Raw genomic sequence first — 27,818 nt, forward strand, 5'->3', positions numbered from 1 at the left:
CATTTATTATTTTTCCGACACCCAAATAAAAAATAAAACAAAATAAAGGAGAATAAGAATGTCAATCCATGAAGAAGCAGTCCATTGAATAAATAGATCCACCCAGGTTTACATATAAAACAGCACAAGGGGAGGTGAAGGGGGAGAGGCAGAGCGCCCGCTGAGGACCTCCTCCAAACCCCTCTGCCTTGACCTAGGGAACTGTAGAGCAGGGAGGGACCCCCAAGGGTCATCCAGCCCAACCCCCTGCGGTGCAGGAATCATCACACGGGCAGGAGAAGGAGAGGCTGTCCTTCAGGACTTTGGGATCAGAAAAACCTCCCGTCTCTTCAGCGATACAGGAGCTCAAAATCTACCCTCTCACGCTTCTTCGTCTCTGCGTTCTTAGATGTTGGCACAGGCGTCGGTGGGTGCAGGACTCCTGGGTTCTTCTCTGGAGCGGGGGGCAAACGGGGGGCTCGGAAGGACACCCAGGTTCTTTGGAGAGGGGAGAAGGTGCCGAGAGGGCGAAGAGCCTCGGTTGCCGCGGAGCAGATCCGGGGTGCGTTTCGAAGGGAGGGAGTCGCTGGGAGGGGCTGCAGCATCCACAAGGTGGGGTGTGGGGAGAGAGGGAGGGCAAAGGGGGAGGTGGGCTGCCCACCCATTTCAGGGGCATTTCCTCTCCACGCACTGTTTGCCCCCTTCCTCGTATTCCTGTTTGGAAATCCACATCTGCTGGAAGGTGCCCTGGGAATGAGAAGGAGAGGAAGGAGAAGAGGAAACGAACCCAGGCGTCCGGGTCTTCCCTCCCAGGCCCCCAACTCGAAACTCAGAGACCCCTGAGCTACACACACCAGCACCTAGTCCACGTATCCCGGTTCCCTAGGCTGGATTAGACCCTGAGCAAAACAAGCCAAGGGGAGGGGGTGTTATGCAGGCATCCCCAAACTGCGGCCCTCCAGATGTTTTGGCCTACAACTCCCATGATCCCTAGCTAACAGGACCAGTGGTCAGGGATGATGGGAATTGTAGTCCAAAACATCTGGAGGGCTGAAGTTTGGGGATGCCTGGTGTTATGTATTCAGTGGGTCTCTGCCTCAGCTTGAGTCTGGACGAAGGATTCTGAGCTCCTGTGTTCTGATTCGATACACGTCGTCCAATCACAGAACATTTCAGGATTTGGGCCTCTGCCATTGGCCCTTGAACTCTGAGTCGTGATTCGCAGCTTGGAAGTTTAGACAGCCAATCACGTTGGGAGTGGGCGTGGCCCAGACTTTCATAAATGTCCATGGACCAGATCATGGGCATAGCTTGGGGGGGGGGCAGCTGCCCCTAATCTTCACCCTAACACTAACCCATGGACCATATGGTGCAACTGAACCCGGTTCTCCCCCCCCTCCCAAGTCCCCACAAAAGATGAAATGAGAGGGAGGGAGAATAATAGTGATTAATGATCTACAAATCTGTCAATTTTGTTTCATTTCGAAAAACGAAATTTTATTCTACAAGTCATTGCTGTTTATATTCTGAATTACCTATGTGTCTCCGAAAATAAGACACCGTCTTATATTTATTTTTCTCAAAAACAACAACACTATGGCTTATTTTCAGGGGATGTCTTATTTTTTTCCTCCTCCTCCTCCTCCTCCTTCTCCTCCTGCCGCGGCCGGCATTGGTGCTGTGCCTATCACTATGTCTTATTTTCGGGGTATGGCTCATATTCCTTGAATGCTTAAAAATCCTGCTGTGGTTTATTTTATGACCATGTCTTAAAATAGGGGAAACAGGGTAGATATACATGGGGGCACCAACATCTTTTAAGTGCTTAGGGCCTCTAAAGCAGGCATCCCCAAACTTCGGCCCTCCAGATGTTTTGGACTACAATTCCCATCATCCCTGACCACTGGTCCTGTTAGCTAGGGATCATGGGAGTTGTAGGCCAAAACATCTGGATGGCCGCAGTTTGGGGATGCCTGCTCTAAAGGTTCTCCAGAGAACCCAGGAGTCCAGGCTCCCAGCCTCCCACCCGCTTTCCCCACCCCACCCCTCCTCTTCCTTTGACCCAAAACAGCTTCCAGGGCCCCAGACTCACTAGAGAGGCCAGGATGGAGCCCCCAATCCAAGGGCTGAACCTCCTCTCCATGGTGCTGTTGCTGGCGATCAGCTTCAAGCGCATACTCTGCAGGATGCGGAGAGAGAGAAAAGAGGGGTTTGCAGATGTTAAAACAGTCTTGTCCTGCCCTCTGCAAACTAACCGGTGTTATGACAATAATGTGCGCACACAGGCAAAATTAGGAAAAATTCAGTGAAAAAAACCAGGCACTTTGTTTTAGTATGCGGAACAATCCTGAAGCCATCTTGGCTCTCTTGTTGTTGTTGTTGTTGTTGTTGTTGTTGTTTAGTCATTTAGTCATGTCCGACTCTTCGTGACCCCATGGGCCAGAGCACGCCAGGCACTCCTGTCTTCCACTGCCTCCCGCAGTTTGATCAAACTCATGTTCGTAGCTCCAACCATCTCGTCCTCTGTCGTCCCCTTCTCCTAGTGCCCTCAATCTTTCCCAACATCAGGGTCTTTTCCAGGGAGTCTTCTCTTCTCATGAAGTGGCCAAAGTATTGGAGCCTCAGCTTCACGATCCGTCCTTCCAGGGAGCACTCAGGGCTGATTTCCTTAAGAATGGATAGGTTTGCTCTTCTTGCAGTCCATGGGACTCTCAAGAGTCTCCTCCAGCACCATAATTCAAAAGCATCAATTCTTCGGCGATCAGCCTTCTTTATGGTCCAGCTCTCATTTCCATACATCACTACTGGGAAAACCATAACTATACGGACCTTTGTCGGCAAGGTGATGTCTCTGCTTTTTAAGATGCTGTCTAGGTTTGTCATTGCTTTTCTCCCAAGAAGCAGGCGTCTTTTAATTTCGTGACTGCTGTCACCATCTGCAGTGATCAAGGGCCCAAGAAAGTAAAATCTCTCACTGCCTCCATTTCTTCCCCTTCTATTTGCCAGGAGGTGATGGGACCAGTGGCCATGATCTTGGTTTTTTTGATGTTGAGCTTCAGACCATATTTTGCGCTCTCCTTGGCTCTCTTAAGGACCCCAAATACTTCTCTCTCCCTCTCTCTCTCTCTCTCTCTCTCTCATTATTATTATTATTAATTAGGGTTATTATTATTTCTGTTTTACAGCTTAGAATGCTCATTCAAACATCCTTAAAAGATCAACGACTTCCCTTCTTTTTCCATGGTTCATTTTTTTTTTAAGATTTTAAAAAGCTTTATTTCTTATTTTTTTAAAAGTTACATACATACAAACCATATACAAACCATATAATCCACCAAATCAACGCAAAAAAAGTAAACACAAATATAGCTGCAAATAATATATACACCAAATTATACACCAAAACTCTGAAGAACAGAACCAAGACAAAAAAGAAGAGAGAAAAAAAAGAAAAAAGAAGGAAAGAAAAGAAGCAAAAGGAGACAAGAAAGAAAGAAAAAAGAGGGGAAAAAAGATGGATATATGTATATATACATATAAGAATAAAAGAATAAATAAAAGTACTTCCGATTGTTGATATACCGTTTCTCACCGTTTTCAATTTTCCCTGTCTTCCTCTTCTTTATTTTCCCACCCTTTGTGGGTAACTCTTCTCCCATTACTTCCCCTATTTTCTCTTTAAGCAATCCTTAAATTAAATTAGACAAACTACCAATTCACAATTCAAACCCTCTTTCTTTAGGTGATCTTCCACTGGTTTCCATTCCTTTTGTATTCTCTGCTTTGCTACATTCCTTACGGCCGCTGTCATTTTATCCAAATTCATGTATTCTATCACTTTAATTAACCAATCCTGAATTGAAGGTACCTCTTCCCCTTTCCATTTTTGTGCTATTGTTATCCTTGCTGCAGCTCCTGCATACAATATTACATTTCTCTTCTCTTTAGGGATGTTTTCTGGTAACATGCTCAACAAAAATAGTTCCGGTTTCTTTTCAAATGTTATTTTTAAAATACTTTTTAATTTCTCATAGATCCCATTCCAAAATTCTTGTATTTTTTTGCAATGCCACCAGCAATGCATGAATGTACCTATCTTTTCTTGGCATTTCCAACATTTGTTGGATCCTGTCTTGTATATTTTATGTAGTTTTTCTGGGGTTAAATGCCATCTGTAAATCATTTTTAGCATATTTTCCTTTATTGCCGTACAGGCTGTAAATCTCATACTTTCATTCCAGAGTCCCTCCCATTGTGTACAATATATAGTTTTACCAATATCTTGCGCCCATTTCACCATTACGTTCTTAACTACCTCGTCCTTTAGATTCCATTCTAACAAAAATTTGTATAATTTAGTAATTTGTTTATCCCCATTTTCAATCAATAGTTCCTGTAATTTTGATTTCCCCTCTTGGAATCCCACTTTCTTATGACATTGGAAGAGACTCTGGACCTGGTTGTAATGGAGCCAGCTTGTACATTCCTTTTTAATCTCTTCGTGTGATTTCAATACATAATTTCCCTCTTCTTTCCTAACTATCTCTTGATATGTTTTCCACTTCCCTTCTTTTCTCCCTCTATTAATGGCTGTCATCTCAAATGGGGAGGCCCACCAGGGTGTTTTTGGTTCTAAGATTTTTTTATTATCCTCCCAAACTCTCAGTAATGACCTTTTTATAATGTGATCTGTAAACTCTTTATAGCTTCTCTCTCTCTCCTTCACCAGGTAGGTGTGCCAGCTCAACACATTCCTAAAACCTTCTAACTCCAATAAATCTTTATCTTCCTGTATGATCCATTCCTTTATCCAACATAGGCTTGTTGCTGCATAGTAGGTTTTGAGATCTGGCACTCCCCAACCTCCTCTTTCTTTGGCATCGGTTAGGAGCTGGTATTGGATCCTCGGTTTTTTGTTTCCCCAGATAAATTTACTTAATTCCTTCCTCCATTGTTCAAAAATTTCAATTTTCCCAATTATAGGCAGCATTTGGAAGAGGAAAAGAAATTTCGGTAAGATTGCCATTTTTATGGAGGCTATTCTTCCTGACATTGATAAATTTAGATTTCCCCATTTTTCTAAATCTTTTTTAACTTGCTTCCAAACCTTCCCATAATTTTCTTCATATAAGTTTACGTTATTAGATGTTAAATTTATACCCAGATACTTTACTTTTTCAACTATTCCCCATTTTAATATCTTTTTCATATCCTCTAATTCTTTTCCTTTTATATTTTTGGTAATTATTTTTGTCTTTTCTTTATTGATTTTTAGCCCTGCGATTTCTCCATATTTTTCCTATTTTTCCTCTAAAAGCGGGATTGAATTTGCCGGATCTTCCAGTATGATCACAATGTCATCAGCGAACGCTCTGATTTTAAATATGCTATTTTTAACTGTTAACCATTTTATATTATTATCTTCTTTTATGTCTTTGATAAGACACTCTATCGCCAATACAAAAAGTAGGGGCGATAGTGGGCATCCTTGTCGGGTCCCTTTACTAATTTTTAGATCTTCCAATATCTCCCCGTTGATTATTAATTTCGCTGACTGTTCATTGTAAATTGTTCTAATTCCGTTTAAAAAATTCCCCTCGATGTTTTTCCATGGTTCATTTTGCATATCATAAATCCCTGCATATTTTACAAAAAACTAAACCATTCAGTATTCCATTCTTACACCCATCAAAACTTATTTACACTGTTGAATTTATCTTAATGTTGCCAGCATTTTCGAGTGCACACAGTTCCCCCCCCCATATATTCAATAAACCAGGGGTTGCCAAACTACAGCCCAGGGGCCGGATGCGGCCCAATCGCCTCCTAAATCCGGCCTGCGGACGGTCCGTGAATCAGCATGTTTTTACATGAATAGAATGTGTCCTTTTATTTAAAATGAATCTCTGGGTTATTTGTGGGGCCTGCCTGGTGTTTTTACATGAGTAGAATGTGCCCTTTTATTTAAAATCATCTCTGGGTTATTTGTGGGGCATAGGTTCATATATATTTTTTCAAAATATAGTCCGGCCCCCCACAAGGTCTGAGGGACAGTGGACCGGCCCCCGGCTGAAAAAGTTTGCTGACCCCTGCAATAAACCTTCTCCAATCTTCTTTCAACGTATGTTCTTCTTGTTCTCTCATTCTATATATTAAGTCTGCGAGTTGTGCATATTCTGTCAACTTAAGTGGTCATTCTTCTTTAGTTGGGACCTCACTTGTTTTCCATTTTTGGGCTGACAAAACATGGGCCGCAGTAGTGGCATACACAAATAGTCTTTTTTGACACCTGGGAATTTTAGTCTGAATTATCCCCAACAGAAAGGACTGGTTTTTTGGGTAATGTACCTTTAAACTTTTTCTTTGGGTGAATTTGGGACTGTAATCTAGATCTCCTAACAAAAAGCAATTGACACCCTGGAGTCTCCCCCTCTCAACCGAATGGGCCAGGACATTCCCCTCTCCCTGATCCCACCAGACTCTGCCGTTCTGTGACTCCATGTTGCCTGCTGAAGAGCTCTGTGTGACTCCGAAGCCCCTCTTTCTTTCTTTCTTACTTTCTTTCTTTCTTTCTTTCTTTCTTTCTTTCTTTCTTTCTTTCTTTCTCTCTTTCTCTCTTTCTCTCTTTCTCTCTCTCTCTCTCTCTCACTCTCTCACTCACGCACACAAACTCACCGGTGGCGTTTTCTGAGAGAGTTCCCGGTTGAGGCGATCCGTGAAGCCTTGCAGCAAAGTGTTTCCCCCTGTGACGATGACGCTTCCATAGAGACCCTTCGGAGAAAGGATAGATGTTATATTAGCAGCCGGTTTTTTTTGGGGGGGGCACCTTCGAGTTCCTTTAACTCGGAGGAATCTGCCTTTCCCCAACCATCGTGTTGTGGGTCTCCTTGGTCCGGTCAACAACTCCCCTGCCATTTCCATCCCATTAACCCCCTAGAGCAGGGGTTCCCAAAGTGGGTCAAAACGCCCCCCTGGGGGGCAGTGGGGTGTCCTAGGGGGGTACCAAGAGGCAAGGGGGGGTTGCTGCAAGTGTAAATGGCTGTCACTGGAGGCAGTCCAGCCATTTTGTTGAATTAACTTGAATAGTTTTAATTGGATTTTGAATAAAAGCACAATCACCATTTTGAATTTTATTGCATTATTACTTTTCTTTGTGGGTCGTGCAAAGCATCTTTTTTTAAAAAAACACACAAAACAACAACTTACTGAACGTCTCTTTCCATACTAAGGGAAGAGGGGATATCGGAAAAGTCTAACAGCCTATATTTCCATGCTTCATTTTGCTGCGTGTTTTGTGACTACAAATATCTGCTAGGGTTCCCTCACTGAAGAGTACTGAACGCGCCCCAAACTTGGATCTTGGCACCCAGGAATTCTCCTTTCTATGTTTTTGGTTTTGTTTTTGTTTTTGCAACCGCAGAATATACCAGAAGCGTTATGAAGCGGAGCAAAAATAAAGGTGGTGTACTGGTTTTGCGCATTCCCTGGCCAGCTCCTCTTGCCTCAGAAACCCACAAATACTTGGCCCCAGACCGGAAACCCTAGCAGGGGGCAAGGTAAAGGACCCCTGGATCGTTAAGTCCAGTCAAAGGCGACTATGGGGTTGCGGCGCTCATATCGCTTTCAGGCCAATGGAGCCGGCGTTTGTCCACAGACAGTTGTCTGGGTCACGTGGCCAGCAGGACTAAACCGCTACCGGCGCACAGAGGACCGTGACGGAAACCAGAGCGCACGGAAACGCCGTTTACCTTCCTGCCGCAGTGGTACCTATTTATCTACTTGCACTGGCATGCTTTCAAAATGCTAGGTTGGCAGGAGCTGGGACAGAGCAACAGGAGCTCACTCCGTTGCGGGGATTCGAACCACCGACCTTCCGATGTGGTTTAGACCACAGCGCCACCCGCATCCCCTACTAGGAGGGGGGCAGAGTTAAGGTGAGGGGACACAACTCACTGGCCGGATATCGATGTCACACATCCCGATGCTGGTCGTGACCACGTGGCCAACCCCCAACATTGTGTTCCCAGACAGGCCCTAGAGAGAGAGAGAGACAGAGAGGCAGAGATTGAGGGAGTTTGGGGTGTTTAGCTTGGAGAAGAGGAGACTGAGAAGGGATAGGATAGCCACCTCTGAATATCTGAAGGGCTGTCACATGGAAGACGGAGCAAGCTAGTTTTCTCCTGCTCCAGAGGCTAGGACTCGAACCCAAGGCTTCAAGTGACAAGAAAGGAGATTCCGACTAAACATAAAGAAGAACTTTCTGACAATAAGAACCGTTTGACAGGGAAACAGATTTCTTCGGAAGGTGGTGGACTCTCCTTCCTTGGAGGCTTTTAAGCAGAGTTTGGGTGGCCATCTGCCAGGGATTCTTCAGCTGCAATACCTGCATTGCAGGGGGTTGGACTAGATGGCCCTTGGGGGTCCCATGCAACCCTACTCGCATCGGTGCTTGCTGAAAGCATTGAGGCCGTCCAGATGTTTAGTAAGCTGACACAGTTTTTAACCCATTTTTACTCTATTTAAACTTTTCAGAAGTGCTAAATTATTGTTAAAAACTTGTCCAACTTGTCCTTAGAGACCAACTAAGTTTGTTCTGGGTATAAGCTTTCGATAAGCTTTCGTGTGCATGCACACTTGGTGCTACTGGACAAGTTTTTAATTTGTTTCAACTGCGTCAGACCAACACGGCTACCTACCTGAATCTTAAATTATTGTTAGTTCTTCCTAGAGATAATCTTAGTGCACAGTATTATCAGTTTGCTGTTTGCTTTTCTGCAAACCGCTTTGATTTCCGGCTCCCCCCCCCCACAAATAAATTTAATTCTGAATAAGCAATAAATGTTTTTCTGAGGCTACACCCCTCCTTGCGCCCCCTGACCTGGCAGAACCCCCCTTGATTTCAATGGTAATTGCTTCTGAGTCGCTATGTTTGGGATTGCACCGTTCCTCTGTCGGAACTCTGCGCATGCTCCAAGCCTCTGTGTGCATTGAGGTGGGTTTTTGTTTCTTGCGATCAAGCGGTGCGCAAATTTTCCGAAAGCAAATCAGTAAGTAGGAGCGGGCGCAAACTCCCCGTCCTTGCCTCGCTCCTTATTTCATCTTCTGGCCCCCCTGCCCGCTCACCTTCACGTTGGAGGGGTCGAAAAGCCCCTCGGGGATACGAAGCCTCTCTGCCCCGTAGTCTGTGTTGTAGCCGTTGGGCATTTCGTAGTGGACGGTGGGCATCTGTGCGGCCACCCTGCTCGGGACAAGAGGGCGAGGGGTTGGGAGAAGGAAAAAGGGGGTCTGTGCCACCTGCAAACCCCCCAACTGGTGACCTCCCCAGGAGTCCCAAAACAACTGGGGGGGGGCATCACTAGGTCGAGAGAAGCCTGCATTGGATGCAGAGAGAGCCATCCCAGACCAGGTCTGCCCTCCAGGGAACATACATATTTTTGTGTCGGGTGGGCGATTTGTAAGCAGACGTGCCTTTGGAACTCCCTGCCTCTTGACAGTTAGCCAGGCCCCTTTGCCGTACGCTTTTCTGGCGCCTTCTGGAAATGTTATTGTTTATGCCCAACGTGGGACTCAAACCCATCGCCCCATTGTTAAGAGTCTCTCTCGTGAATCTCGTGCTCTACCAACTGAGCTGGCACAAGTTTCAATCTGTTGGGATTTTTTTGAGCCTACTGGTCTTTTAACTTCGCATCAACTTACGCTATTGTGTTGTTAATTTTCCTCACTGTTGATTTTATTTTGTGGGGGGTTTCCAGCCTCCCCTAACCCTCCATCTGCATTGGACTACAACACCCATGAGCCTCAGACGACCCCGCCATGGAGGTCACCTTGTTAAGGACGGCTGCCATGATCCTTCCTGAACTCAAGTGCAAATTGATGAGTTGGGGTTCGGGGGGTTGGACTAGATGACCATTGGGTACCCCTTCCAAATCTACAAGTCTGTGATTCCTTAGATCTGGAAAACTGATCTAAGGTGTCCAAGAAAGGTGCTGCTGTGTCAGTCTCCCAAGTAGCACGGGACGCTCTGTCGTTCTTGCTACCTGGCTGCCCTGTCTTTTCTTTCGCTGAGTTTCCACAGGAGAAACTCGACTCCCCACATCGTGATGCAAATCTATTTCTGTCTTGTAGTGTCTGCACTGAAGGGTCACCTCCACTTTGTCCCCAAACTGCCGTCCTTTTGCCTCCCTCAAATCTAAACCTTCCTCTGACACGAGTGAATAAGCTATACATTCTGACTTTCTATACAGTTGTACAGTACTTGGGTTCTCAAACTTAATCCGTTCCGGAAGTCCGTTCCAAAACCAAAGCGCGCTTTCGCATAAAAAGCAATGCAAAACGGATTAATCCGTTCCAGGCTTTTGAAAACAACCCCTAAAACAGCCATTTAACATGAATTTTGGTGACAGCAGTCACGAAATTAAAAGACGCCTGCTTCTTGGGAGAAAAGCAATGACAAACCTAGACAGCATCTTCAAAAGCAGAGACATCACCTTGCCGACAAAGGTCCGTATAGTTAAAGCTATGGTTTTCCCAGTAGCGATGTATGGAAGTGAGAGCTGGACCATCAAGAAGGCTGATGGCTGAAAATTTGATGCTTTTGAATTATGGTGCTGGAGGAGATTCTTGAGAGTCCCATGGACTGCAAGAAGATCAAACCTCTCCATTCTGAAGGAAATCAGCCCTGAGTGATCACTGGAAGGACAGATCGTGAAGCTGAGGCTCCAATACTTTGGCCACCTCATGAGAAGAGAAGACTCCCTGGAAAAGACCCTGATGTTGGGAAAGATTGAGGGCACTAGGAGAAGGGGACGACAGAGGACGAGATGGTTGGACAGTGTTCTCGAAGCTACGAACATGAGTTGGACCAAACTACGGGAGGCAGTGGAAGACAGGAGTGCCTGGCGTGCTCTGGTCCATGGGGTCACGAAGAGTCGGACACGACTAAACGACTAAACAACAACAAGCCATGTGTTTAGAAATCTCGTGCACGTTTCAATCTAGTTTTATATTGTTGTCATTTATTCTTCACCATCCATAATCTTCTTGATTCGTTTTTGTTTTGTTTTGTTTTTTGAAAAACCGCTCTGACGTTCTCTTTCCATGATAAAGTGGTGTGTAAATTTTACGGAATAAATAAATAAGTGTTCAGAGGCCTCTGAGTTTGAGAAGCAGCAAAGGAGGGTTTCCGAAAGGTCAGATGGAGCAGATTATAAGGAGCGTGGCCACCAAGGAAAGGGTGTGAATTTTGCACTGCAGGAGCGGGTTGGATTGGATGACCCTTGGGTGTCCCTTCTAGCTCTACAATGATTCTATGGAAATTACAACTAATCCAGTATGCAGCAGCCAGACTGGTGACTGGGAGTGGCTGCCGAGACCATATAACACTGGTCCTGAAAGACCTTCATTGGCTCCCAGGATGTTTCCGAGCACAATTCAAAGTGTTGGTGCTGACCTTGAAAGCCCTAAATGTCTTTGGCCCTGTATACCTGAAGGAGCGTCTCCACCCACATCGTTCTGCCCGGACACTGAGCTCCAGCTCCGAGGGCCTTCTGGCGGTTCCCTCGTTGCGAGGAGTGAGGTTACAGGGGACCAGGCAGAGGGCCTTCTTGGTGGTGGCACCCACCCTGTGGAACACTCTCCCATCAGAGGTCAAGGAAATAAACAGCTACTGTATCTGACTTTGAGAAGACATCTGAAGGCAGCCCTGTTTAGGGAAGTTTTAAATGTTTGACAGGGCCGGCTCTAGGTAGAGCCCCGGTGGCGCGGCGCGGAAACCATGCTGCGCCCTGCGAGGGCAGGGGCACCGGAGCGATCTCTGCCCCTCAGCGCCAGGGCGCCCGACCTGCTCGAGACTGCCCTGATGTTTGATGTTTTATCGCTTTTTCAAAATTATTATTATTAGTATTCTGTTGGGAGCTGCCCAGAGTGGAGAGAACAAGGAGAATTGTAAAGTACTACACTTGGGCAAAAAAAATTGAAAGGCACAAATACAGGATGGGAGACACCTGGCTTGAGAGCAGTACATGTGAAAAGGATCTAGGAGTCTTGGTAGACCACAAACTCGACATGAGTAAGCAGTGTGATGCAGCAGCTAAAAAAGCCAATGCAATTCTGGGCTGCATCAATAGGAGTATAGCGTCTAGATCTAGGGAAGTAATAGTACCACTGTATTCTGCTCTGGTCAGACCTCACCTGGAGTACTGTGTCCAGTTCTGGGCACCACAGTTCAAGAAGGATATTGACAAGCTGGAACGTGTCCAGAAGAGGGCAACCAAAATGGTCAAAGGCCTGGAAACGATGCCTTATGAGGAACAGCTTAGGGAGCTGGGTATGTTTAGCTTGGAGAAGAGAAGGTTAAGGGATGATATGATAGCCATGTTCAAATATGTAAAAGGATGTCATATAGAGGAGGGAGAAAGGTTGTTTTCTGCTGCTCCAGAGAAGCGGACACGGAGCAATGGATTCAAGCTACAAGAAAGAAGATTCCACCTCAACATTAGGAAGAACTTCCTGACAGTAAGAGCTGTTCGGCAGTGGAATTTGCTGCCAAGGAGTGTGGTGGAGTCTCCGTCTTTGCAGGTCTTTAAACAGAGGCTTGACAGGCATATGTCAAGAATGCTTTGATGGCGTTTCCTGCTTGGCAGGGGGTTGGACTGGATGGCCCTTGTGGTCTCTTCCAACTCTATGATTCTATGATGAAAGGAAGGAGTCGCCACAGCCAAGTTGGACAGAGGCAATAGATTCTCCGAGGTGGACAGCCAAATTTAAGCCCTCTCTGCTTCAACAGCCCCCCCCCCTGCCGCCGCCACCAACACACACAAACCCCGGTCACCAAACCCATCCCAGATACTCACTGTTCGTCGTAAGGAGAATCTGAAACTTGCAGCACAGAAGCCTGGAAATCTTGAATGACCTCCTGGTGGGGGTGAAGGGTTAGCAACGCAGTAAAGAAAGAGGACTTATTATTCATTTGAACCCTGTTCTCCCAGGTCCTAGTCCTAGCTTTCAGACATGCAGGTCCTCTTTTTTGGCAACAGGCTGTCATCTCTTAACACCTCCCCCCCCCAACCCCCCCCACCCTCAGACGTCCTGGCTCTCAGAATCGCGCCCCCTCCCCCTCTCTCTAGGGACCCAGGAGTCCTGAATCCCCAGCTCTCGGTCTTCTCCAGGCTCCTCTCTCCCACTGCCCCTTCCCAAGGAACCCCGGCGAGGTCCAGCGAGGTCTCTCACATTGCACATGTAATTGTGCCACGATTTGCTGACTTGCGGCAACTTCTCCTTCTTCTTCCAGTTTGGGGGTGCGCATTCACGGACCGGCTCCTGCAGGGGACCAAAGGGAGGGGAGAGAGAATTTTAAAAAGGAGGGGGGAGTTGGCAGACTTTTCTTCATGGGCTGTTATTTCCCCAGGAGCAACCTTTCACTCCACCCTCCCTCTTTGGGGAACCACAATTTGAGAAGGATGTTGACAAGTTGGAAGGTGGGGCAGAGGAGGGAGACCAAGGGATGTCCTGGGGTCTGGAAGCCAAGCCTGATGAGGAATGGTTGAAGGAGCTGGGGATGTTTAGCATGGAGGAGTTGGAGAGGTGATAGAATCATAGAATCATAGAGTTGGAAGAGACCACAAGGGCCATCCAGTCCAACCCCCTGCCAAGCAGGAAACACCATCAAAGCATTCTTGAAATATGGCTGTCAAGCCTCTGCTTAAAGACCTCCAAAGAAGGAGACTCCACCACACTCCTTGGTAGCAAATTCCACTGTCGAACAGCTCTTACTGTCAGGAAGTTCTTCCTAATGTTTAGGTGGAATCTTCTTTCTTGTAGTTTGAATCCATTGCTCAGTGTCTGCTTTTCTGGAGCAGCAGAAAACAACCTTTCTCCCTCCTCTATATGGCATCCTTTTATATATTTGAACATGGCTATCATATCACCCCTTAACCTATTACTTCCCTTGATCTAGATGCTATACTCTTATTGATGCAGCCCAGAATTGCATTGGCCTTTTTAGCTGCTGCATCACACTGTTGACTCATGTCAAGTTTGTGGTCTACCAAGACTCCTAGATCCTTTTCACATGTACTGCTCTCAAGCCAGGTGTCTCCCATCCTGTATTTGTGCCTTTCATTTTTTTTGCCCAAGTGTAGTACTTTACATTTCTCCTTGTTAAAATTCATCTTGTTTGCTTTGGCCCAGTTGTCTAATCTGTTAAGGTCATTTTGAAGTGTGATCCTGTCCTCTGGGGTATTAGCCACCCCTCCCAATTTGGTGTCATCTGCAAACTTGCTCAGGATGCCCTCAAGCCCATCATCCAAGTCATTGATAAAGATGTTGAATAAGACTGGGCCCAAGACAGAACCCTGTGGCACCCCACTAGTCACTTCTCTCCAGGATGAGGAGGAGCCATTGATGAGCACCCTTTGGGTTCGGTCAGTCAGCCAGTTACAAATCCACTGAATGGTAGCATTGTCTAGCCCGCATTTTACCAGCTTCTTTAAAAGAATATCATGGGGCATAGGATAGCCATCTTCAGATATCTGAAGGGCTGTAACATGGAAGACGGAGAAAGCCTGTCTTCCGCTGCTCCCAGAAAGGAAGACCGGAACCAACAGATTCAAATGACAAGGAAAGAGATTCTGACCATAGCTGCCAAGTATCCCGTATCAGCTGGGAAAACCCCTTTTTTCTTACCGTTTCCCGGCGGTCTCCCGTTTAGGTTAAAATCCCGGTATTGTCCCTTAAATCGGCTTCGGCCCGGCGGCCATTTTTCGGGTGCCGCTTTGCCCTTCTATGGGCACCAGAAAATGGCGACGCTGGCGCCGGAACTCGCTTTTACGTGTTTTCGGTCATGCGCGGAAGCGACTTCCGGCGCTGGCGCCGCCATTATCTGGTGCCCATAGAAGGGCGAAGCTCCACCGGAAGTTGCGTCACGCAGCTTCCGGTCATGCGCGCGCTGCCGATCCCGGATCTTTACGTCCGGAACTTGGCAGCTATGATTCTGACTAAACGTTAGGAAGAACTTTCTGAGAGTAAGAACCATTTGACAGAGGAAAGGACTTCCTCGGAAGGTTAATAAACCTCGTTGGAGGTTTATTAAGGAGACGTTGGTGAACCATTTGACTGGGATTTTTTAGCTGTGATTCCTGTGTTGCAGGGGGTTGTGCTAGGTGACCCTTGGGGGTCCCTTCAAACTCTACAATTCAATGACTGTATGTGTTAGACGAGCACTTCCAATAGCCCTAGATCTGATTTTTCCTGCATAAGCCAAGTGCATGGGTAGGCAAACTAAGATCCGGGGGCTGGATCCGGCCCAATCGCCTTCTCAATCCGGCCTGCGGACGGTCTGGGAATTTGTGTGTTTTTACATGAGTAGAATGTGTCCTTTTATTTAAAATGCATCCCTGAGTTATTTGTGAGGCATAGGAATTCGTTCATTTCCCCCCCCCTCCAAAATTCCTTCCTTTTTTCCCCTCCAAAGGTCTGAGGGACAGTGGAAAGGCCCCCTGCTGAAAAAGTTTGCTGACCCCGGGCCAAGTGGAAGGAAGAACTCTTTAACTAGACAAATTTGGATAGGTGCAGATTGTAGAGATATACAGAGCTCCTTGTCAAAGAGGCTGGTTAGTTCTTAGCGACAGAGCAAGCAAAATTGATTGTTAAGGCAGGATTCTTTCCTCTGGTCTAGATCAGTGCCTAAAGTTTCACTCCAGGGTGCACAAGGTTTGTAAGCTACCGGTATATACTTAAAATTTATACGCCAGCCTTCCTCAAGCTAGTGCCTTGTTTTGGACTACTTGCTCTCTCCCCCGTCACCTCCCCAAGGCCTCCATTTCCAGCTCTCCTGCGTCCTGGGGACACTGACAGGAATTCTGCACCAGGGAGATGCTGCATCTAAGCCATAGGTCCCCGTCCCCGACTCTGGTTAGTGACGGAACAGGAAGGGGGCAATACCACCTTGGCAGCGATCATGTAGGGAGGGATGATCTCGATGTTCATCTCCTGGAAAAGTTCCCGGCACTGCATGGAGATGAAGTCTCCAGCCAGAGGGGATTTCACGATTCCTGAAAGGGGAGGGAGGGAGGGAGGAAAAGAAGTAAGGAATGAAGCAGGGAGAGCTGTGAGCTTCCTGTTCCTGCTGAACACGATCCCTTTGCCTCTCTTCCATCCCCTCCTCTCTGCATCCTCTTCCCAGACCACAGAACCACCTCGCCTCCCACCTCCCAGAATCCTTTGCACCCATGCATCGCTCCTTCTCAACCCACACTTATTAATATTGTTACTCTTATTAATAGTAACAGGGCTGCTGCCATGCACTCTACGTGGCGCTACCTTTGAAGGTGACCCGGAAACTACAACTAATCCAGAATGCGGCAGCTGGACTGGTGACTGGGAGCGGCTGCCGAGACCACAAAACACCAAAAGACCTAAACTGACTCCCACTATGTTTCCGAGCACAATTCAAAGTGTTGGTGTTGACCTTGAAAGCCCTAAACGGCCTCGGTCCTGTATACCTGAAGGAGCGTCTCCACCCCCATCGTTCTGCCTGGACACTGAGCTCCAACGCCGAGGGCCACTGGTGGTGCCCTCCCTGCGAGAAGTGAGGTTACAGGGAACCAGGCAGAGGGCCTTCTTGGTGGTGGCACCCGCCCTGTGGAATGCCCTCTCATCAGATGTCAAGGAAATAAACAACTATCTGACTTTTAGAAGACATCTGAAGGCAGGCCTGTTTAGGGAAGTTTTTAATGTTTGACGTTTTATCATGTTTTTAATATTCTGTTGGGAGCCGCCCAGCGTGGCTGGGGATACCCAGTACAGATGCAATCATCATCGAAGGCCCCTTACACAGGTTAACTGGTTCCAAGCTGTTAAGGGCTTTGCATAACAATAACATAACAATAACAACACCCTGAACTTGCCTGGTAACAAATGGGCAAGCAGTGCACATCTCTGAGCACAGGTGTCATATGCTTTTCTTAATAAACGTGCAAGTACAAAAATAAAAAGGCAATCACAAAAAATAAGCATCCCTCCTCCAACCTTGTTGCAGGATGTAACCGTCATGCACTGGGATGGCCGTGGTGTGTGTGGCTCCACTGTCCAGAACGAGACCAGTGCTCCGTCCATTTGCAAAACTGGGGGTCGGGAGTCAAGGTTTCAGCAAGTAAAACTGTGGGGGGTTGGGTTTGGGGGGGGGTACTTTGCATGCTGGTCAGCTCCCAGGTCAGTTCCCAATGGCATCTTCAAGATTCCCTGTCTGGAATTCTCGGACAGCTGCTGCTGCAAGCATTTTTGCGCCCTTGATTTCAGGAAGGAGGATAATAATACGGTAATAGATCTACATTGGCTCCCAGTACGTTTCCGAGCACAGTTCAAAGTGTTGGTTCTGACCTTTAAAGCCCTAAACGGCCTCGGTCCAGTATACCTGAAGGAGCGTCTCCACCCCCATCGTTCTGCCCGGACACTGAGGTCCAGTGCCGAGGGCCTTCTGGCGGTTCCCTCGCTACGAGAAGCCAAGTTGCAGGGAACCAGGCAGAGGGCCTTCTCGGTGGTGGTGCCTGCCCTGTGGAACGCCCTCCCAACAGATGTCAAAGAGGAAAACAACTACCAAATTTTTAGAAGACATCTGAAGGCAGTCCTGTTTAGGGAGGCTTTTAATGTTTAATAGATCATTTTATTTCATTTTTCTGTTGGAAGCCACCCAGAGTGGCTGGGAAAACCATTATTATTATTATTAGGTAAAGGTAAAGGACCCCTGACGGTTAAGTGCAGTTGCAGACTCTGGGGTTGAGGTGCTCATTTCACTTTACAGGCCGAGGGAGCCGGCGTTTGTCCGCAGTTTTTCCGGGTCATGTGGCCAGCAGGACTAAACCGCTTCTGGCGCACCGAAACCAGAGCAGCGCACGGAAATGCCATTTACCTTCCCGCCAGAGCGGTACCTATTTATCTACAGTCATACCTCGGGTTACGGCTTCTTCAGGTTGCGTGTTTTCGTCTTGCGCACCGCGCCGAACCTGGAAGTACCAGAACGGGTTACTTCTGGGTTTCGGCGCCCGTGCATGCGCAGAAGCACTAAACCGCACTATGCGCAGAAGCGCTGGATTTGCGACCCGCACATGCGCAGACGCAACGCTACGGGTTGCAAACATGCCTCCTGTACAGACCACATTTGCAACCCGAGTGTCCACTGTACTTGCACTTTTTGGTGTGCTTTTGAACTGCTAGGTTGGCAGGAGCTGGGGCTGAGCAACGGAAGCTCACCCTGTCACGGGGATTGGCAAGCCCAAGAGGCTCAGTGGTTTAGACCACAGCACCCGTGTACCGAGGCAGTGAGAGATTTTACTTTCTTGGGCTCCTTGATCACTGCAGATGGTGACAGCAGTCACGAAATTAAAAGACGCCTGCTTCTTGGGAGAAAAGCAATGACAAACCTAGACAGCATCTTAAAAAGCAGAGACATCACCTTGCCGACAAAGGTCCGTATAGTTAAAGCTATGGTTTTCCCAGTAGTGATGTATGGAAGTGAGAGCTGGACCATAAAGAAGGCTGATCGCCGAAGAATTGATGCTTTTGAATTATGGTGCTGGAGGAGACTCTTGAGAGTCCCATGGACTGCAAGAAGATCAAACCTATCCATTCTTAAGGAAATCAGCCCTGAGTGCTCACTGGAAGGGCAGATCGTGAAGCTGAGGCTCCAATACTTTGGCCACCTCATGAGAAGAGAAGAATCCTTGGAAAAGACCCTGATGTTGGGAAAGATTGAGGGCACTAGGAGAAGGGGACGACAGAGGACAAGATGGTTGGACAGTGTTCTCGAAGCTACGAACATGAGTTTGACCAAACTGCGGGAGGCAGTGCAAGACAGGAGTGCCTGGTGTGCTATGGTCCATGGGGTCACGAAGAGTCGGACACGACTAAACGACTAAACAACAACACCCGTGTACCGAAGAAGAAGAAGAAGAAGAAGAAGAAGAAGAAGAAGAAGAGTAGTTAACTGTTGGAACTCCCCACCACCTGATATTTTGGAGTAGCAGACAGAGAGGGGCTAGAAGAGTAATATCCTATATACCTGAAGGAGCGTCTCCACCCCCATTGCTCAGCCCAGACACTGAGGTCCAGCGCCGAGGGCCTTCTGGCGGTTCCCTTGCTGCGAGAAGCAAAGCTACAGGGAACCAGGCAGAGGGCCTTCTCGGTAGTGGCGCCCGCCCTGTGGAGCGCCCTCCCATTGGAGGTGAAGGAGATAAACCTGACATTTAGAAAACACCTAAAGGCAGCCCTGTTTAGGGAAGTTTTTAATCTGTGATATTTTAATGTATTTTGGTATTTGTTGGAAGCTGCCCAGAGTGGCGGGGGAGACCCAGCCAGATGGGCGGGGTATAAATAATAATAATAATAATAATAATAATCTGTTTTGTTGCTGGCCTCGGGTGGGGAGGCAGAGCGACACAGCCTTTCTTTCCCGTTAGGATACGCGGTGAGGACGGCCGTCTTGCAGAGGAAGAACGCCGGGATGCTATAATGCTCGAACATCAGCTCCGTCAGCTTCTCGCGCTTGGCCCTCGTGTTCCACTGCAAGAGAGGAGAGGAGGCAAAGCATGAGGGAAACAGAGGCAGGCTGTTTCACGTTGCACGGGAGCAGGGGATTTATTGAGCTGGAATTCCTGCATTCCAGGGGGCTGGTCTAGATGACTCTTGGGGGTCCCTTCCAACTCTACGATTCTTTGATTTGGGGGGAGCAGGGCACGGCAGGATACGTACCGGGGCCTCGGACATGAGCACAGGGTGGAGGTTCGGCTCCGATTTGATATGCTTGTTGTAGGTGTGGTCCAAAATGGCTTGAAAGCAGTCCCAGTCTTCAACTGGGGTAGAAAGGAGAATTCGGACAGTTTCAGGAAAGGACCCGCCAGCAACACCCTTTCAACAATTCTCCGTCATTTCAGGGGCTTCCCACTAGAGGGCGCTGCCCACTGAATCAGACGTTTCTTTACAGTGCAGTTTAGTGGGGGAATAGTGACACCTGTGGCTGTTAAAGGAATAGCCAGGCAATGTACTTCAATGCACATTAGCGGTTTCCCAGTAACTCCAATGCACTGGGGGGTGCAGCTCAACTGAGGCAGCCTGGAAACGTCTCGATGTTTCTGGGGAAGGTGGGCTTTTATTGGGGGGGGGGAATCTTCATGGCTAAGAGGTACAGATTCTGCAGTGCAGGAGAACAAAAGTGGGGACAAACTGTTGTGCACTTAAACCAGTTTCACCCCTGTTTCAACGACTCCCAAATCGGGGTAGGAAGATCGGCCAATTTCCACACTCTTATTTTCTCATTTCTACCAACCTTAAATTCAGTCCCACAGATTTTCTACTTCATTTTGCAACTGTTAAAAGGAAAATGTGCTCAGGGAAATTCATCTGGAATTTAGGGCAAATTTCTCCTAACAAACGCATTTACCGTATCTGTATGCGGTTTTGAGTAACGTAGACATTTTCTGAAACAATCCTTCCCCTAACATAACAAATATCTGCAGGTGGTTTTTCACTGATATAGTCCTTCCCCCTAAGCTATGCATTTCTGTAACCGCTGGCCGGTTGGAGAAGCAGATTGCAAAATACAGGGACTTGCAAATTCCGAATGCTAGTTCTAATTTATTTATTTTAGAGGGAGATGATAGATTTGCCTTTAAACATGAGCTGAGTTAAAATCCTTCCCCCCACTCTTATAAATTATCCCAACTAAACATAAGACCATAAGAAGAGGCGGTTGAATCAGGCCAGCGGCCCGTCCAGTCCAGCATCCTGTTCTCACAGAAGCCAACCAGATGCCCGTTCTGGGAAACAGGCAAGCAGGATTCGAACCCGAGAGCAACACTCTCCCTCCCTGCGGTTCCCAACAACTGGTATTCAGAAGCAGACTCTTCGCCCTCCCCCCATAGCTGCCATGTGCCATACTCATTCCGTTCTTGAGGGGCGAGATGACCTCTGTGCTCTCCCGGGGGACGTGCAAGGAGTTGGTGTCGATGTAATAGACCTTGCCGGATTTTTTCTCCTTGTCCCCATCCAGCTCCATCGCCGACTCATCATGAGAGAGTAGCCCCACGGTGGTGGGGAAATCTGCCTGCAAAGAGAGAGAGGTGGGGTGGGGTTTTTTGGGGGGTGCGGGAGGAGCGTCGCCCCTCCAGCCTCCCTCTGTTCCTTTCTTTTCCCCATAAAATTTGATTAGAGGTTTTCCATAAAGCAATAATAAACTAATCTTTAGGGAGGCTTTTTAATGTTTAATAGATTATTTTATTTCATTTTTCTGTTGGAAGCCGCCCAGAGTGGCTGGGGAAACCCAGCCAGATGGGCGGGGTATAAATATATTATTATTATTATTATTATTATTATTATTATTATTATTATTATTATCAACAATCATCATCATCATCATCATCTAAACAAAAATGGTAAGAGAAAAGAAAATGCAGTCTTCTCTCAAAGGTAGCTCTTAACCAGGCATCCCCAAACTTTGGCCCTCCAGATGTTTTGGACTACAATTCCCATCATCCCTGACCACTGGTCCTGTTAGCTAGGGATCATGGGAGTTGTAGGCCAAAACATCTGGAGGGCCGCAGTTTGGGGATGCCTGCTCTTAACCTTAACCCACAGAAAGGGGTCTCACCTGGGACCGCCCTTTTCACACCCTCCCACATTTCATGACTGTGAAAAGAGGGACGTCCCATTCCATCAGGATAATTTTACTATTTATACCTCACACATCTTACTGGGTTGCCCCAGCCACTCTGAGCAGCTTCCAACATATATAATAACATAATAAAACATTACACTTTTTTTTTTTAAAAAAAACCTTCCCTATGTAGCAGGCATGGCCAAACTTGGCCCTCCAGCTGTTTTGGGACTACAATTCCCATCGTCCCTGACCACTGGACCTGTTAGCGAGGGATGATGGGAGTTGTAGTCCCCAAACTCTGCTGGAGGGCCAAGTTTGGCCATGCCTGCTATACAGGCTTGCCTCCGGACAGCTCGGGAGTCAGATAACCATACCCTCTAACATTTCTCCAATGAAAAATAGGGATGTCCTAAGGAAAAGTGCGCCATTCCAGGGTCAAATCAGAAACCAGGATGGCTTCTCTAAATCAGGGGCATCCCTGGAAAACAGGGACACTTGGAGGGTCTGCAAACTGAAAACGGAGACACTATTTGTATCTTTGTAATGCATGAAAACCTTTCAATAAAAGCGATTTTTTTAAAAAAGAAAGATATAATAAAGAAGAGAGGAATAGATAGGGGAGGGGGGAGAAAGGAAAAGGAAAAAGAGATAAAAAGGATTTCCAATTTCCCATACCAAAGAAATTATTTGAAATATTCACTCTAAGGTGGCATCCAGCAATTCTACCATGTGCTAAGCAATACTTTCCCAATACTGAGTCCCCAAATCCATTCATTTTTCTCAAAGGGGTAAAGGAGGGAGGGGGAGGCTGCAGAGGTGCGCTGGGGGTTCGGTATTTGGGAGGTGCCCCTGGGCCTTGTACCTTAGGGCAGTCTTCGCCAGCATAGCCAGCCCGGACTGAGAACGAGCCAATGTCGAAGACCAGAGCCCCAACCTCATCTACGGAAGAATCAAAGGTATATAGGTTACATTCAGGAATTTGGGGAGGGATCTGTGACATGCCGCCCCCCCTAAGGAGACTTGTAAAGTGCCCAGCTTGCCCCAGTGGTCCCTTGGTTCTCAAACGCCTTGGTACTCAAACAACTTGGAACCCAAACACTGCAAACCCGGAAGGAAGTGCTCCGTTTTGAGTGTTACGCTTCTGTTTTGAGTTACAGGTAGGTAGCTGTGTTGGTCTGAGTCGAAGCAAAATAAAAAAATTCTTTCAGTAGCACCTTAAAGACCAACTAAGTTTTTATTTTGGTATGAGCTTACGTGTGCATGCACACTTCTTCAGATACACTTGAAACAGAAGTCAGTCCCTTATGTATATACAGAGGGTGGGTGGGGTGGGTGGGAATGGGTGATGGGCTGATGGGAGTGGTAAACCTGTAGATGGCTGTTAACGACTGCTGATGACTGCAATTGGTCCTGCGGGGAAAAAGCAAGGGCTGAGGCGCTAAAGAAAGCTTGATCATGCATAATGAGATAAGAATCCAATGTCTTTGTTCATCCCAGGTGGCTCCATGGTTTTAAGCTTGGTAATGAGTTCCAATTCAGCAACTTCTCTTTCCAGTCTGTTCCTGAAGCTCATACCAAAATAAAAACTTAGTTGGTCTTTAAGGTGCTACTGAAGGAATTTTTTTATTTTGCTTCTGTTTTGAGTGCTACACTTGAGGTCTGTTTATTTTGCATTTTGGTTTTTGCGACTTTTTGTTTTGTTTTTCTGACTGTGTGGAACCCAGTTCAGCTACTGATGTGACTGCAGCACATTGTTTATTGCTTTCATTTTATGGATCCATGATCTCGTTAGATAGTAAAATCCATGTTAAATGGCTGTTTTGTTGTTGTTTAGTCGTTTAGTCGTGTCTGATTCTTCGTGACCCCATGGACCATAGCACGCCAGGCCCTCCTGTCTTCCACTGCCTCCTGCAGTTTGGTCAAACTCATGTTCGTAGCTTCGAGAACACTGTCCAACCATCTCATCCTCTGTCGTCCCCTTCTCCTTGTGCCCTCCATCTTTCCCAACATCAGGGTCTTTCCCAAGGATTCCTCTCTTCTCATGAAGTAGCCAAAGTATTGGAGCCTCAGCTTCAGGATCTGTCCTTCCAGTGAGCACTCAGGGCTGATTTCCTTCAGAATGGATAGGTTTGATCTTCTTGCAGTCCATGGGACTCTCAAGAGTCTCCTCCAGCACCATAATTCAAAAGCATCAATTCATGGATCAATGCCTTGTCGTGGCGAAGGGGCTTGAATAACTCAGAGAAGCTATGAGCTACGCCATGCAGGGCCACCCAAGACGGTCAGGTCATAGTGGAGAGTTTTGACTAAACGTGATCCACCTGGAGAAGGAACTGGCAAGCCACTCCAGTATCCCTGCCAAGAAAACTCCATGGACAAAGACAACAGGCATATAAATGACTGTTTTAGGGGTTGTTTTTAAAAGTCTGGAACGGATTAATCCGTTTTGCGTTACGTTCTATGGGAAAGCGCGCCTCGGTTTTGGAACGCTTTGGTTTTGGAACGGACTTCTGGAATGGATTAAGTTTGAGAACCAAGGTACCACTGTATCTTTTCTGTGCCCAATTGGGATATAAAAACTGAATAGGATAAATGGAACAATTCATGAACCGTACAAATGTCTGCAGGCAACTTCTAGGGAACATTCACTAAAAGCTGTGCATGGATGGTGTTTATCGCTGAGGCACCTATCATGTATAAAGCCCAGTGATGTCCTGTTATGTTGGGAGAGGATGCCAAATTATAGGTACATATGAACATATGTGGTGGGAATGCCTGCAAATAGAACAATTTTCGGAAGGCTGTTTTTTAAAAAGATATCTCCGATTACAGCTCGGACAATCCGAATAACCCTAACATTAGCCTTATTTAATTTATATACTTCAGACATGGACCGATTAAGAAGGAATTAGTAACACATTGATTAACAGCAGCTAGAAAATGAATAGCAATCGATGAATGTTGATCGCTGGTATAATATTGTCATACTGGAAATGTTGTCACAATAATTTAGGGTGGCAAGGCAAGGGGGGGGGGAATGTGACATTTTACATTGTATGGTGTGACTTTATTAAATATACAAATGAAACAGCACACTGATAAAAAAATACCTACAACATATATCGCAATATGGCATAGTTAAGCATGCAATACTCTTTAGCTTGCTCCTATTATTGTGCGTTTTCCAAGCTGATTTACTGAAGAACTCATTTAACTGGTTTATGGTAATCATCTCATTATTACATGATGTAAAGTAATATATTTACTATATATATTTCCTATTTCCTATTTACTAAGTAATATATTTACTATTTTGCCCCCCTAGGGACACATATTAATAGTTATGTCATGTTTTATGATTTATGTGTTTACAATTTTGTAACAAGAAAAAATGAATTATTATTATTATGTGCTCTTTAAAAAAAAGAATTCAAGATTTATAATCGAGCAAGCTGAGATTCCTGCATTCCAGGGGGTTGAGCTAGATGACCCTGAGGTTCCCTACAATTTTATGATTCTAAGCAAAGTTGGATGAGAATACATACATTTTATTTTAGTAGATTTTTTTTTAAAAAAAACATTTTATAATGTATATAAAACAGACAGAACTATTATAGCAACAGATGAAAATTAGAAGGTGAAAAACAAAGCTAAAATAGCAAAGCCCAAGTAAAGATTGTCAGCTTTATCAGATTATCGAGTCTAGCTCCAGATTTGCCAGGCTTGGGAGGAGAATGCCGATTGATAACCCAAGAGAGATCAGAAAACAATTTACCAAATACTTTTCAGACCTCTATCGAGCTGGACCAGAAGATAAAAACAGAAATGGAATGATATATAAGACAAAATAGACAAAAATTCCAAGTGAAAAGTTGAATACTTTAAATTAATAGATCAGAAATCTCAAATGCCATTAAACAAGAAAAACAGGAAGAGCACCAGGTCCAGATAGATTAACCGCAAAATATTATTTTAAAAAATAGAAAACTATCAAAAATGTACAAAACAAAAGATAATAAGTGTTGGAAGGGTAAAGAAGCAGAAGGTACGTTTTACCATATGTGGTGGCAATGTAAGGTTACAAAAAGTTTTTGGGAAATGATTTATAATTAATTGGGGGGGGGAATGTTGAAAATAACATTTATTTAAAAACCGGAAGCTTTCTCAATAGGTATAACTGGAATGGATGTACCGAAAGAATATGAAAATCTTTTTATGTACACAACAACAGCCGCACGGACATTGATAGCCCAAGACTGGAAAGAAGACCAAGTCCCAACTAAACAAGATTGGCAACTTAAATTAATGGAATATGCTGAAATGGCTAAATTAACAGGAGACTAAGAAATCAAGAAGACAACAAATATAAAAAAGAATGGAAAATGTTTATTGCATATATACAAGAGCATTGTAAAGAAGGTAATACAATAGCAGGTTTTTAAAAAGCACTTGTAATATTAAGGACAATGTTCAAAAATGGAAATAATTAAGGATAAGGACATTATAGACATGTACAATATAAGAGAATATAAAAGAACAAGGGGAGAGAAAGGAGGGAAGTCAGGTGATCGGAGGAATCCCAAAATATTGATTTGATAAGGTGTGAAAATGTTTTATTTTCTATTTTAATTGCATTTGTTTGTTATGGTGTATATGGTGACAATGTTTAAATGTGAAAATTAATTTTAAAAAATTATAAAAAAAGAGAATGCAGATTTCTTTTTAAAAAAACTAGTCTATACCAGCCTTTAAAGTTCTGTCCACGCCTTCGATCCAGAATGCACAATTTTCCTAATTAATTAACTTATAAACCTATAATGGAGACTTCTTCAACCTGGTTCCAACCAGAGGTTTTGAACCTGAACGCCCATCAGCCTCACCCAGGGCACTATGCTGGGAATTGTAGTACGAAACAGCTGGAAAGCACCCGGTAAACAAAGTCTGGTTTAAATACTGCCAACATTTAAGGTCTGCTAAGCAGCTGTGGGTTTGTATTGAATAGAGTCTTATCCTATTCTGCATCCAACCTCTGGTTCTGTTTATGCCTGATTTTTTTTGTTTTGTTTGAGAAACATAGAACTGGAGGGATGGAATCATTTAATCATAGAACTGTAGAGTTGGAAGGGAACCTGAGGGACATCTAGTCCAACCCCCTGCAATGCAGGAATATGCTACTGTCCCATACAGGGATTGAACCCACAACCATGGCATTATCGGCACCACACTCTAACCAATTGTGCCAAATATTGCCACAATGGTACTTTGCCGAAGGACGAGCCCCCTGCCCCAAGGAGCTTGCAATTTATAATCTGACTCAGGGGAGGCAGCGAAGGAAGGGGGGAGATAAAAGCTTGAAAAGACCTGCACCTCAAGGGGTGCCTTGTAATTACAACCATCAGCATAGCAGAAGCAGGGAAACGACCCTTTGGTGCCCCCATTAAACCAACACCCAAGGAATCAGGCAGCTCAAAGAAGCGAGCCAAGTCGCATCCAGCAGGGACACTAAAAACGACATGGATCTGACTCAGGACCAGGCTGGCACCCGAGTTGGACGATGCATAATGACCCTTCTCATAATAAGAGGCTGCTGGACCACCAGGCCAGTGGCCCCATTTAGTCCAGCATCCTCTTCTCCCAGTGGCCAACCAGTTGCCTCAGTGGGAAACCCAGCAAGCAGGATTGGAGCGCAGCAGCAGGAGCAACTCTCCGCTCCTGCGGTGGAGGCAGAGCAGAGCCCTTGCAGGCTTTTCTTTTCCTCCGTGAATTTGGTCTCCTCCTCCTCTGGCTTGGTGGTCCCCACTGCTTCCTGAGGCAGTGAGTTCCGCAGTTCCACTGCCCTCCGGAGTGGCTGGCCAGGGAGGGAGGGAGCCCACAGCTCTGAGCGACGAGCAGGGTGGGGGGCGTAGCACCCTCGGCAGATGCCCAGCCAAGTGCTGGAATGCAGCTGTTGCTGGGGTGGAGTGGAGGCGGTCTGGGATGCTGGCGGCGTAGGGTCTCCTCGGGGTACCCGGCATCCCGCGACCAAACGCATGCAGGGCCCAGAAGTGGGGGGCTGGGGGCTGCCGGGGACCCCCCCCCCAAGCCAAGCAGCTGCAACGCCTATGCCGACACATAGCCTTTACCTCCTCCGTAGACCCCTCCGCTCATCGCGGCTCCGAGGCAGCGCCAGCGCCCCTTTGCAATGCTCTGGGCT

At 46.3% G+C, this 27,818-nt stretch overlaps 1 protein-coding gene across 1 annotated transcript; it reads right to left on the bottom strand.

Moving 5' to 3' along the window:
• Nucleotides 1-27,818, bottom strand: ACTL6B (actin like 6B). The gene is made up of 14 exons (XM_060282316.1): nt 27,748-27,818; nt 22,488-22,564; nt 20,908-21,073; nt 19,723-19,823; nt 19,436-19,533; nt 17,005-17,099; nt 15,922-16,028; nt 13,207-13,296; nt 12,831-12,892; nt 9,103-9,217; nt 7,933-8,013; nt 6,655-6,750; nt 2,072-2,158; nt 1-726 (listed from the first exon to the last, which is right to left on the bottom strand). Exons 1-14 carry the CDS (start codon nt 27,770-27,772, stop codon nt 646-648), a joined length of 1,281 nt encoding a protein of 426 aa, XP_060138299.1. The 5' UTR covers nt 27,773-27,818; the 3' UTR covers nt 1-645.

The sequence above is a fragment of the Zootoca vivipara genome, chromosome 13, assembly GCF_963506605.1.
Source record: "Zootoca vivipara chromosome 13, rZooViv1.1, whole genome shotgun sequence".
Classification (NCBI taxonomy): Eukaryota; Metazoa; Chordata; class Lepidosauria; order Squamata; family Lacertidae; genus Zootoca; species Zootoca vivipara.

Excerpts from the sequence above, each read along its gene's own strand:
- ACTL6B (XM_060282316.1), bottom strand. The coding sequence starts at position 27,772 with ATGAGCGGAGGGGTCTACGGAGGAG. Across the intron at positions 19,824-20,907 it reads GCCCCTCAAGAACGGAATGA|TTGAAGACTGGGACTGCTTT; the intron begins GTATGGCACATG and ends TTTCTACCCCAG. Across the intron at positions 12,893-13,206 it reads GGCACAATTACATGTGCAAT|GAGGTCATTCAAGATTTCCA; the intron begins GTGAGAGACCTC and ends CACCCCCACCAG.